The following is a 13,728-nucleotide window of genomic DNA, read 5'->3' as shown; positions in this document are numbered from 1 at the left end:
TGTGTGTTACGAAGTCAGATGGCAGCTCTCTCGCTCGGCCTGCCATCTGAATGATGGGTGTCCCAATTGAAGGATATTCCCGCTTCGTCATCACAGCCCAACATTAATTATTACAAAATGGTATCTATTCCACCACAAGACTCAAGAATACGAAATTGCACAAGTACTTGTCCCCTAGATTAAGAATGGCCGTTCATTTCAGAAAAACTTGTTTATCGTTCGTGCCTTCAGGGAGCCGTGATATGACCTCATTGGGGCACAAAAAGATGCGCAGATGAGTATAAAGTTAAACACGAGGGCAAAATGTTGCTCAAAAATCATACTGTCTACATATTTCTATACCACATCAGCTAAAATTGAATCAAGATTATTTTTCATTGAACTTTTGATGTTGGTGATTGAGATCATATCACCGTGCATCGTTTAAAAGTGAGCTAGTTTTCGCCAACCTGAAAANTGGGTGTCCCAATTGAAGGATATTCCCGCTTCGTCATCACAGCCCAACATTAATTATTACAAAATGGTATCTATTCCACCACAAGACTCAAGAATATGAAATTGCACAAGTACTTGTCCCCTAGATTAAGAATGGCCGTCCATTTCAGAAAAACTTGTTTATCGTTCGTTCCTCCAGGGAGCCGTGATATGACCTCATTGGGGCACAAAAAGATGCGCAGATGAGTAGAAAGTTAAAAACAAGGGCAAAATGTTGCTCAAAAATCATACTGTCTACATATTTCTATACCACATCAGCTAAAATTGACTCAAGATTATTTTTCATTGAACTTTTGATGTTGGTGGTTGAGATCATATCACCGTGCATCGTTTAAAAGTGAGCTAGTTTTCGCCAACCTGAAAAACCTTCTCAAGGATAAAAAGTATTCACCCATATTAACCAAATTGCTAAAAGTCGAAAATTTTGAGCCGTAGAGGAACTTGATATTTCGTCAGCACGTAGGCCCACCCGTCCTTAACACTGTAGGCCTAATGCCGTTCGTTGAAAGCATCATATATCTAGTCTGGAATCAGGGTCAGGCGTGAAATGTAATTAAAAAAAAGTAAAAGAAGATATGCAATAATTTGGCTCAGACTGTGCTTATACTAGAGACCTTGAAAGAAAAAGTGGCTAGTAATTTGGAGGGAGGAGACGTGATGTAGTGGTTAGCGCAGTGTGCTTCTACGAGAGAGGTCCCCGGTTTGAACCTCCTCCCCGACCTTTCTCAAGAAAACTTTTAGGCGCTAACCCTGCCCACGGACGGAGAACCAAACTGATACGGACACGACACTGCCTATCGGAATGCCGTTCGTTGAAAGCATCATATATCTAGTCTGGAATCAGGGTCAGGCGTGAAATGTAATTGAAAAAAAGTAAAAGAAGATATGCAATAATTTGGCTCAGACTGTGCTTATACTAGAGACCTTGAAAGAAAAAGCGGCTAGAAATTTGGAGGGAGGAGACGTGGTGTAGTGGTTAGCGCAGTGTGCTTCTACGAGAGAGGTCCCCGGTTTGAATCTCCTCCCCGACCTTTCTCAAGAAAACTTTTAGACGCTAACCCTGCCCACGGACGGAGAACCAAACTGATACGGACACGACACTGCCTATCGGAAAAAGTATAAGGACGATGTGATGGCCAGCTTCGCTGGCCGGGCGAGGCTCATCCCACCGACCCTAACACCCAAATACAAAAAAGAAGAAAATATAGCTGAAACTCGTTGGACATTGTGCAAAAAAGCATACTGAAAAAAATGTTTTATTCACATGATTGCTTCAGTCTCATATTTACTCGTTTCATTGTTCAAAGTCATCCAACAAATCTTGTCTAGTTAAATCAAAGCAGTCTAATTTCTACGATTTTTGGAAAAATCCGCATATTCATAATATTCAGGGATACTCAAGGCTTTTTAACTAAAGAGGACTGAGATGATTTCGAAACGTTAAAAGAGGTTGTCAAGCTGGTGTTTTAAACAGGGGTATTTGCTCTTTTTTACAGACCTTGTTATCGTAATACTACTGATATTGCAAATGGGTGTCAAGTTTTTAATCAATGGCTGATAACTTAACTGAACGTGAATAGTTCTTACGGGTTTACTTAACTCTCGTGTCACTGAACAATTGATTTTTTGGTCTTTTTAAATGTGCTCCTCCGAACCATTCATTATTTCGTTACTTGTTTTAATGAAAGAATGGGAATCCAAGCCCAAAAGTTCATCTTTCAATGATTTGCTTGGAGTTCTCCAACTGTAGTCTTTGATACTTAACACAAATATCATTTGCATGGGTCTAATTTGGGTGACTTAAACCTCTTCTTTTTCAGTTTTCTTCCGCTATGGTCACCTTTTCCTATTTTTCACCTTAATGTAGGCAAAATGTTCGTTTAAGAAATGATATACTATGCAAAACTGATAATGGTAGACACTTTCTTAACATTGCGGTTATCTGCATTTCACGCAATAGCAAATGGGAGGAAAAAATCCCTTTTGTACCCTCCCAACATAGAGCCTAGACTAGAGTTTCCGTGAGAGGTTGAGTTCAAAAGAAATTCAATATTCCGTAAGCATTACGACCGATCTCTCAAAATAAGTTGTATCAAATAAGCAATCCCTGTTCGCAAATAATGTTTTCATTGAAGAAACAGATCCTGCATATCATTAAAGATACTAAAGTCCAGGTAGGTCCATCATCATCCTTTAATACATCCTGCTAACCCAAAATGTCCTACGGCATTCCCTTGTCTCCCTGAGGTGTGTCTTATTGCTTTCTAACTTCATTTATGTCTATTGAACCCCTACTAAGTCCACATCATACTTTTACAGAAAACATGTGAACACCAAAATTATCACCTCTGGCCAATTCATCATATCTATCTTGGACGAACGAGTAAGCGAATTGATGTCAGTTAAAGACACTTGATGGCACATCATTCCTGCACCGTAGGTACAAGTAGTAGTCTTCATTGAGATACATCTGATGCTAGTATCAATAACCACCCTGACATAAATTTAAGAAGTCATGCTTTTGCTGCTGATTGAATGTGGGAGCAATCCGATAAATGTTCAACATTGGAAGTTGATGAGTGGGGCAAGAAAAGTTCTGGTGTTCCGAGCAATTGAGTGAGTTTTTCTCAGTGCAAATGATGATGAATGGTGGTTGAGTTTCCAAGTGGAAGGCGAACAATGGCGCTTTTCTACGAAATTTCAAAAGTCAGACTGTCAACTCTGTTGACGTGGTTCTCAACTGCTTTTTCCCTCTTTTTATTGCTCTTTAAGGGCACTTCAATTTTTTGAGCATTTACAATGGTTCAAACTCCACTTTCACGTCAAAAACAAAGATAATCACACCCAACTCGTTGGTCGAAGTCTTGGTTTTGATAGCAATTTATTCACGTTATGAACTACAAGAGGACAATCACGAGTAAATGAGGATCGTAGTAAGTATACTGCTGATAATCATAGTAATAATGGTAATAATAGTAGTGGTAGTAGTAGTTGTTGTTGTTGTTGTCGTATAAGTAATCATGATGATGATAATTATGATAATGATAATCAAACTGGACAATGGGTTATCTTTCGGAAACATGGATTCTGTAAGTAGGTGCGAGTAGCGAGAATTGGTGGAACTTGTTTCTTGGCTCGTATTTACACAGGTAAAAAGCATTCAAACAAATTACAGCGGTGTGACACAGGAATCTAGCAGATCTTAATATCAGTCAGGTCAGAGTAGAAGTTTGGTATCTGTTGTTGTACCACCAGTACCATTACTGCACTTGTCAAAATAATGGTGGCTATGTTTGCGGTTGGTGTTCTTGTACAGAAGTATATTGCTTGATGAGCAGCCGGAGATTCGTTTACTGTTTTTTTCCGGAAAACGACGTCTTTTCTTTAAAGCCAAAATGCATCTGTTCACGGTTTCATCCATCGTCGTTCTATCACTGTTGTGTCCATTCGTTTGACAAGAACTCAAAGAAATGTGGATGATGGAGTGTGTTTCTATTCCCATTCGACTGCAGGGGCTCTTCTTACAGGTGTACAGTACAATGGACAGAAGACAGGTTTGTTGGCAATGTTCAAGTTAGAGAGAAGAGTGAGGATTGAGTCCAATGGATTGAGTGCTCCGTTTGGAACCGGGAAGAAAGTACTCTCCAAACACCATGTCTATGAAAGCTCAAGTGAGACCAAGGTCCTTTCACGGATAAAAAGGAGAACCTTGTTCAAGTCTTCCACTCAACAAAAACAGGTGTGTACGTGTGTAGGTGAGTAAGTGTATATATTGCTCTTGAGCGAGGGTCTCACTTTAAAGATGGATCACCAACAAGACTAGAGACACGACCACACACATCACTGACGAGGATAGGATAGGATTGGTGCCACTCAGGAGAGCTTCAGCATCCTTTCGTTTCCGATTCTCGGCTTCCCGCATTTTCAGCTCCTGGCTTTTGCGAAGCTCGATTTTGTGGGCCTCCAAGCAATTGTCGGCGCACTCTTTGCGGAGCTCGTACGAATGGATCTCCGTACACGTGGTCGAATAAGTGCATTGGTGCCATCTGGGCAGGTCCTCCTGACTGACCTCTTGTGTCACGTGGTGCAGACAATCCTTGGCACACCGGACATTGTTGTCACACATGGCGTTCAGACACACCAAGTGGATGTCCGGACTCACCGAGGTCTGAGATGTCATGTCTTTCCACAGAGTCTGGTCTGTGCAGCTCAGCCGATCCATTTGGTTACCGGGCAAGCCAATCGGATCACAATCGGCCACGGACAAGAGGTTGCTCCACGTGTTCCAATCATCCTTGGGCACTCGGGTGGCCACATGGTGGGTACATTGGGAGAAGCATTCCATGGCCGTTTGTCCGGTTTGGTCTCGGATCCGATTGGAACATGCAGCATGAACGCAAGCTTGGGCGATACGATGATGGGGTGCGACGTATTCAAAGGCCTCAAAGCACTCGTTCATGCATGATATCCTCTCATTATAGGTCCTGAAAGTGGGCAGAGAACACGGTGATGAGTATCTTTGGCACCATGAAACTTATTTTGAATGTTGGGTGTAGTTGTAGTAGTTTTGAGTAGGTTTGGGTGTGGAGTGGGAGGGGGATCATTTACCAAAGAAATCAGAAAACCGCTCCATCTTTGAACAGAGATAGTTTCCCCACTTGAGACTTGCTTTAAATACGGCCTTGAATACCAGGCATGGGGAATGGGAAGTCAGTTTGGTGAGGCCGCGTAAAAACTGCGAGATTGACTTGGTCGCTCCTCGATGATTAATCTGGCATTAAAGTGTTAAAAGTTGCCACTCGTGCACTTCTTTTATCTTCTCTCCTCGGCCTTCAAAGGCACTCATAGCATCGACTTGAGAATCTCTTTATCCCCCTCCAAATTATTCATCAAGGGCGTAGTGCGACTTCCTTCAGATTTTCTTAGAGAGTCAGCGAAAAGACAGAATAATAAGAAAGCATTAGAGTCTGTTTGCATGGGCTAGAGAGGAGAAAGAGAAGAGGGTGAAAAAAAGAAAGAAAGAAAGAACCAATGGTATCAGGTTTGTCTGAGTCGTCAACCCGATTGCTCATACATTTGTCTGACTTTCAATGAGTTCTAGGCCTATCGATGATTCAGTACTGTTACATGCAAGAGTTCTTTGGTAAAGATAATCTGGCATCATCCTCAATTTCGTTAGCTATCGTGAGCCATCGTAACTCTCAAGGACAGCCTTCTTTCTCGTCATACGCTCTGTTGAACGCTTTATGATCTTTTGTCACCCAAACGAGTTCTAGAGTATCGTCCACGATGATGAGGACGACGATGATGCTCATCTAAGAGACTGGAATGGTTTATTAGAACCAGCCAGACAATACTAACAGGAGCCAATTAGACCTTTATTAATTAAACTGCCCTATTTCTCCTCTCTAATGAAAGGCACCTTTAGGCCAGTCAACTTACCCGACTACCAAAAGGCAGGAAAAGACCTTCCTTTCATCCAAATCCCAAAATGTTCGTTATCTCGTCTCATCAGAACAACGGCCTTATTATTGACATTGTTTTTGACTTTTCTGCCAGGTCATCGTCGAATCAGAAGGTTTTAGTTTTCGATTGTGCCAGTCAGTTTGGTTTTAAAAGTTAAAGTAATTGTGACGAGAATCCCTCTTTTACGTTCGGTGAGGCCAGTGAGACGAAAAAAAGATAATTATCATCTACTGGAGAAGAAGCAGAAGAAGAAAAAGTGACGAAATGGCTCTCAAGGTTGTCCGTGAAAAGGACCAGTTTCGGAGCACTGCCTAAAGCCAATGAATGCACTTCTGAGACCTTCAGGCATTAAAATGGACCATATTTTACGGTGGATGAGCGAGCTTTTTTCCAATTCCTATCTTTGAAGAGCATATGGATTGGGAAACCATTGATTGGTTTGACTACATTTTCTTCCCCCCCTCGTTTGGTCGTTTGGTTGGTTAGTTGGTTAGGTTGTCCATTCTTTCTCTCCGATCCCTGGCCCTGATTGAAAGGTCTATCCAAGCTTTTTATCAATTTCCTAACCAGACAGGAATGGCCTCGTTTCGCTCGTCCTCCTTTTCCTCCTTCCCCTTTTCTCTTTCGCTTGATTGTTTCCATAAAATTCAAATCCATTGAAATCGGTCAATCCAATCCTGAGCATTTTCTTTTCGGTGCGGCAGTTTCATCTAAAGAATCTTCTTGAAGGGAAACTAACATCATGGAGATAGTGGAACTACTACCGTCAATACAGTGAACATAAGTACCGTACACGTATTAAGATATTTTCTCACAGATTCACTCGTCTCTAGGTTATGTGGAAGAGTATAGTCTGTACAAAGTTGAAGACCTCTTCCAAAGAACAAAAGTGAACAAAAGAGGGGATTTTGACCAGACCCACTCCCTTTCTTCTCTAGCCTCCATTTTCTTTCCTCTTTCCGAGAAAGAGGTGTTCTCCTTTAGAGAGGGTGCGAAAAGCGACCGTCGGGGTGAAAGTTGGATCACTGAGACCAACAGCGAAGTTCTTGGGACCCCACTCGCCAGGGAAGACGACGAGATGAGAAGCCCTAGGAGGGATTCCACTGAAAGCTCCAATGCTCCAGACATGGATTGAATACCAAAACGAACCCCGATCATGGCACCTTGTTAGTGGTCAGGTACTGCTCTGACTAATAATCCCGTCTGTCTCCATTCCATCTACAGGAGTGATATTGGACTGACGACAACACTGCGGCCTTCTCTTGGCTGAAATTCTCGATTGGTGTCCGCCTGAGGGTGATCAATAATTTGCCGGAATATACTGCAGTATTAGCAGATGTCCGATAAACGGACTTTGTGGTACAAATATATCAAGTCGCCACCCTCCCACCATTATTCCTGAAATATAAATCATGGACCGAAAGAGCTTTCATCAAGATCAAGAATCATTACACAAATCTACTGTGCCTTTCACGTCCATCCCTCTACTGAACCTATTGTGTGTTTCATATCAGTGAAAATTAGGGAAGGGCTTCCCAAAATTTTAGATGTTGTTCCCACATATGTCTGAATGCGATCGGCACGTGTCGGTCTTGTCGTCGGGAATATTAGCATTGATTTTGAACCGATGATTTTGGTTTTACACAGCCATATCAGCCTCATATTCGTCATGAGAATAGAGTGGAGTTTTAGAATGGATTGATAATGGTATTGGTAATGAATGGCTATCTTCAAACAGCTTGTCTATGAGTTACGAGTCGAGGGTTGAATTGGAAGTGAGGCGAAAAATGTGGGGGTGGAGGGAAGCGCCGATTTGTGAAGGGAGCCAAGAGCCTCTAACAAGGGATTTTCTGACCAAAAAGTATTTTTGGATTGATTCCATTTGAAAAAGCAGAAGGCATAGAAAGCAAGAAAGAATGGTTGGAATCGTCTCTCGGATCATCTATCATGTCCATGATATGGCGATATCTGCCCCCTTAAAACGTTCAAGGTGGAAAGTCTGTTGGTCCATGGGAGTTAATGGATCTTTTTCAGAGAATGGACCAGAGCGTTCTTTTCCCCTTTTCACTCCGACATCCCACCACAATCTTTTTCATTTCATATCAGCTTTTGGGGAACCAAAAAATTGATTGTCTCGTGAGGAGTGGAGGAAGAAAATGGTCCTGGAACCACGGCCATTGTCATCAGATTCTCAGAGATCGGCAATTGCAGCTTTGCTCTGAGCAGGCTAATGGATGAGCACTTGTCCTCGTTGCCCCAATGGATCTCCAGCATTGTTTTGCAGCTTGATTAAGTATATCACCAGCAAATATGTCACCCAATGCGCTGGACCTGGGTGGACTAGGGCACCATTCTAAGCCCTGCATGGGTCAAGCAGATTTTTAAGATCAGCGCTGAATGATCAATACCACATCTTTAATTGGTAGATACTCTCCATGATTCATTTTCTATGGAGCCTTGTACAATTCATGTACTCAAGATATTCATTGAGAAGCTTCAATTTTTCGGTGCTGTTCCACAACGTGGTCTTTTGCTGTCTTCGAACATGGACTGCTACTGTTAATGATTCCCTTGAATCCCGGATCAATTTATCTTGTTTCGCCTCCATTATGTCTTTTCATGAAATTACTTCCGAAAATTGCTCGAGACCGTCGACGTACTTAGTCTTAGACAGAAACCTCGGACATTTGGCCAAGAGCCTTCGTAACATTTTGAAGAAGAACTTACACCATTGCAGAACTCTTAGTCTCATGATGTCCCCATTTTTTGTTTCAAACAACTTCACGAGAACAACAGCAACGCTCTCCGGACGTAGAGCATGAACCCGGTGGAACTGCAGACATGAAATCTCTGTCCACTTTTGCTGACAGCCCCCTTCCTTTTCTCTTGTGCTTTTCGGCCCAACCCACGTGCAATAAAAGCTGGGGAGCTCCTTTTTCACCAATTCCAAATTGAATTAAGTTGTCTCGCTCTAACTGAGTGAGTAGCGTGTACTAAGTGACTTTGGTGAAGCCTGAGCAGTCCATGAAGACATGGAACAAGAACGGGAACACTGGCTTTGGTTGCAACCATCCTCATCACTGGAACAGCCTTCATGATGGAGCGGGTTGCTATGGAGCCACTCAGTCAACTTCAAGGTTTGACTACAGATATGTCCCACTTTGAAAACCAACCTTTGGCCCGTGTGCAGAGGGCTCTGGAGGATAATCATTTGTATCCACTTGTATAACGAAGACTTTTTGGTAATGGTGAGATAGCTCGGGGTTGTAAAAAGCCACGAAAGTCATGGAACGTGGAGATCTAATCAAATATGCAGAAACAGACTCATTTTGAGGCCCATCTCCGAAATACTCTTTCTGACACACAGAAGCGCAAGGACTACCTAGATGAGGACCAATGGTCCAAACCACCAACTCCTACTTACAATGGCCTCTTGCCCTGAGTTGCCTTGGCAAGGAGAAGATCTCCAAAAGTCTAAAAGAAGTCCGGGGGAAAACTTTATTTTTTTTTCTACCTCGCCTGTCCAAGCAGGCCCGAGATCACAAATGGCCTCACACATTCACTTTCATATCAGGTTGAGTAAAAACTTACATTTGACAAGAGGACCTCGAGAGGGAAGTGGGCAAGAAAACTCGAGCACTGGCGAGAAAAAAAGGGGCCACAGTCGGCTTCGAAATATCACCCATAATGTGCGGTGCTTGAGGACGAAACTTTCCAGTGGTCTGAGCTCCTTCGAGAAAATATCTCGCTTTTTTCCGCCTTGTCTTGCGATTTGCTGAGCTTGGATTAAAATGGCAGGACCACTGCTACTAAAGTCTGAGTACTTTACTCTGAACCCTTGGAGGTTGGTGGCGTTTGAGCTTCTTCGCTCTGAGAGCTTTTTCAGATTGATCTTCCTGTCGTTTTGGAACTTCCACCCGCAGATTCATGCTATGTGATGATGTCACGGGCCCGAATGACTAAATTCAATTAGAGGCTAGAAAAAAATGGGGCTGGTACTCTTTGTGATGAAGCGCTTCCAACGAAAGGGAGAGTCCTTGATGTGAAAACATTTCTCGAGAATACAATTCTGCAAATGGAGCTGGCTGGGTCTGACTTTTGGGAGGTGGTTGAACCTTTAATTACGCTCTGTCAAATTTCCGGAATATTTCCATGTGATTAATTGGGCTCTGCCATTGGATCTCTTTTGAGAAGCTAAAAAACGCACTTGGCTAGGACAATACGTCTTCCGTTCTAAACCTTCGATCATCATCATCATCATCATTCCTTCTCTCGATCCTGCTCGACTGTTTGGAATCTTTTCTCAGACCAATTTTTAATGGAGGGGAAGGGTGAACCAGGATGACGAAGGGAATGGAATGATTTGCAAGATTCATCGCCATTTTGTCAAAGCTCAAAAGTCGTCCATAAAATGTGGGGATAGAGACTGAAAGGAGGGCAACCTCGAAATTAGGAGTCATTTGGGGGACTTGAGAAACAAGCATCTTGGTCTTGACTATATTCGTCACGCCACTTCAAATTTCACTGGCAACTCTAGTATGCATGTGCGTGTGTTTCCTTGACTATAGAACTGAATAGCTCGGCTAAAGTTTCCGTCAATGAAGATGGATCATCGTTGCCATTTTCACGTGTACACATTGCTCCCAATCCTCTAGTACAGTGCAGTAGAGAGTCAAGGCCATGTTCTCTTTCTTTTTACAAATAGCCTCCAAGTTCCGGAAGATTCTTCCTCCTCCTACTGTATTTAACCTCTAGCAATTGCCTCCACAGATCTGAAAATCAACACAAAGTAGATCAGATAGCATAGCATTGGTGAACCCATTAGGTGAATGATGTTTACGTAAATGTTGTTTTAAGCCAAATGTGTGGCGCTTTCAAGGCCACACATCTCTTGAGGATGTTAAGTAATAATCCTAACCTCTGTGGGAACGAACATTCCTTTCTGTGAGGTAGATTGATACATCAATGCTTGTTTTTTCTCCAAGATTTGGTGTTGCATGTGTGCATTAGCAATCAAAGGCATTCATCAGCTGCAAAGTCAAGCTCGAGAACGAACGAAAGAACGAACGCAGGCGTCGGATCAGAGTGAGAGGAGGAACAACTGTAGGCAGCACCAAAGAGGCCAAAGAAACAAAGCCTCAATGAAGATCCATCAAAGAGTGCTGGATGTTTCCATGCCCAAAAACACTTGTGGGCACAGCTTACTTGGAATCATGCCTCTGAACGATCCTTGGAAAAGCGCTGTGGTTCAATCTGCTCGCATCCTCAATTTAGAGGCCATTTGGCCAAAGGAAACGCTTTTTGCCCCCTGAGGTGCACTTAGAAATGCAGAGGAAATGATGGTCGTCCAATATTCGTTACCGGTCACGGTGGAGTTGTGCAATTATTATGACATTACAAGTATCTGGAGGGCTTTGGATCGAATAACACGTGAGTTTCCAGATGGCAATATTTCAAGTGGCCTTGGATCCAAATTGTATTGCACTGCATAGCATAGTCTGCGTTGCTCTTTCGTTTTACTCGATCCTCATTCTGATCCCAATTGAATCCCATTTTCTCGTCGTCGTCGACGTCGACGTTTCATGTTTAACCCCAATGTCTCTGCGTACAACCCGAACTCGATCCCGAACCATGAACTGCGAGGGGGCCTTTGATCGTGGCTCCGCCTTTGAGGATTACATTTACAATCCAATTTGTTTACTAATTCATGGCTCTCAGAGGAGAGAGAAAATGCTAACTAAGACACATGTGTGCTCAAAAAACGGAACATTGCTGCTTGATGGGAACCTGAGAGTTCAACAACTTACCTAGAAAGGAATGGTATAACGGGTTGAAAACATTTCCAATATGGATTAGCTTTTAGGAATTGAATAATTTTTTGATCAATTTGTACATAAACCATCGCAGAACCTTGACTGTCAAAGTGAAAGGGTCTGTCTACCTTAAGGAAATTCGAAGGAAGAGAGAATGGTACGAATCTATGAAGAAAAAGTGGGACAAGTTGCTGAGAGCTCGAGTTGTCTCCTCCTAGCCGATTGAACGTATGGGCTGGTAAGGGAAATCCCTTGATAATTTATGATGTTTTTCTCAAGATTCTATGAGAACCACTCTCGAATCTCTCCGGAGGCATTTTGGGTTCAATCCCAATTTCAGAATTGTTATTGCTGTTTTCCTCTGTTTCCTTTGTTTGGTCTGCTCTCCCTCTCATTTTTGTTCTGTGTGACATAGTGGAAATTGGATCAGTTACATCAATTCCATTTCACGGAGAAGTCCGTTCAATAAAAATGTTAATTTCATAAAAGCTATGACCCAATTTCGACATTCATTTTCCTCTTTAAGGCACGAGAGGAAGTTTCCAGCTTTGCTAAATCTTCCGTGGTGGCTTAAACCAAGGTCAATTTGGGTCGCTTTTTGTTCTAGCTCCAATCTAGCCTCTTACAAGTTATCTTGGCCATTCTGGTGGGATTGAGCTATCGAAAAAAACCCACAAAAGGTACCGTAGTACGTACCACACAAGCCTTTGCCAGCCTTTGTGACGCATCTATCTGTGTTTGGATAATCAGGCCAATCGTCCTTAATGGCACACTTTGACCTTCTTCTTTCTATCGACGAGCACACTGAAGGAAATTTGGATCACAAAACTAGAACCAGTATCCAAAATTCATATCTCTAAAATAAATGCAATTGAGGTTCAAAGCTCTGACTTGAACAATAATTTTAGCTTTAGAAGAATTTGAACAGTGAATGGAATGTAGGGTAACCCATTTGGAAAGGTTACTGCAAGTAATTGCCAATTTCTCGTAAAAGCTACCTCCTTAGCACCGAAGCTGCTGCAATTAATTGGCTTTCTCAGCCAATTCAAACCTCCTGAACGGGTTGTTAGCCCTCCTATTTCTTGGCGTCAGGTCGCTACGACTTCAAATTATACAAGGATTTTCCAAATTGCAGTGGGACAAACAAACGTCTAGAACAAAACCAACTCCAAGAACCGGTTGCTTCTTTAATGCTCTTAGTATGACAGAAAAACTTCGAAGCCAAACTGAAACCAACTATGACCAAGCTTAGGGTGTGCTCGATGATGTTGATATCGAGCAAATAGTAACAAATGATTGGATCTTCGCATGCCAAACCTGAAACGTGCACCCACCACTGTTTTGCATGAAAAGACCTTTTGGGGGATGATTTCTGAAGGGTTGCTATGATGACTCTATCACTAACCCACCATCCACCCCCTTGGCCATTGACAAAAGAAACGTGAACGTTTACCATCTCCCTCTTGAGTCGAGCATACATAAAACGAGTACCGTTGATAGACTCCTCGAATTAGGGGTTAGCAGAAATTTTCCAGATCAATTTCCAGTCCTTTCCCCGTTTAGGGAACGGTTCCATTAACACAGAAAAACTGGAATGGCACTACCAGGCCGTCCCATGAACGAAGATGATCTTATCCTGGTTTATTAACAAATGCACACCAGATGACGTAGATACATTCAAGAAGAACGGTGAGTACATCAATAAACCTCCGAAAGTAGGCCAACAACAACAACAGCAACAATGGCAGTAAGTTGAAGAGAAGGAGGAATATGCATTTCCACTACTTTCCACTCGTCCAATCTAGTTTATGTATCATTAGAAATCATTATCGGGAGGGGAGGAAATGTTCACGACTTCGGGACTTCCATGTTCCTTGAACCATTCCAGGGTTGCCATCAATGTTCGAGACGACTTGATCCTCTGATCAAACTAGGGCATGGTTTGGCCCAATAG

The 13,728-nt window shown here is 42.6% G+C and overlaps 1 protein-coding gene across 1 annotated transcript in view; it reads right to left on the bottom strand.

Annotated features, from left to right (window-relative positions):
* Positions 1 to 3,357: 3,357 nt before the first annotated feature.
* The window catches only part of LOC131889820 (uncharacterized), a 41,845-nt gene continuing 31,474 nt past the window's right edge, over positions 3,358 to 13,728 (bottom strand). The window contains exon 2 of the mRNA XM_059239017.1: positions 3,358 to 4,979. Within this exon, the coding sequence (XP_059095000.1) occupies positions 4,292 to 4,979 (688 nt within the window). The 3' untranslated portion in view covers positions 3,358 to 4,291. The remainder of the gene's footprint in view (positions 4,980 to 13,728) is intronic.

Source organism: Tigriopus californicus, chromosome 11 (genome assembly GCF_007210705.1).
Source record: "Tigriopus californicus strain San Diego chromosome 11, Tcal_SD_v2.1, whole genome shotgun sequence".
Taxonomy (NCBI): domain Eukaryota; kingdom Metazoa; phylum Arthropoda; class Copepoda; order Harpacticoida; family Harpacticidae; genus Tigriopus; species Tigriopus californicus.
The sequence above is the reverse complement of the archived record's forward strand: the minus strand, read 5'-3'. Positions and strand labels throughout refer to the sequence as shown.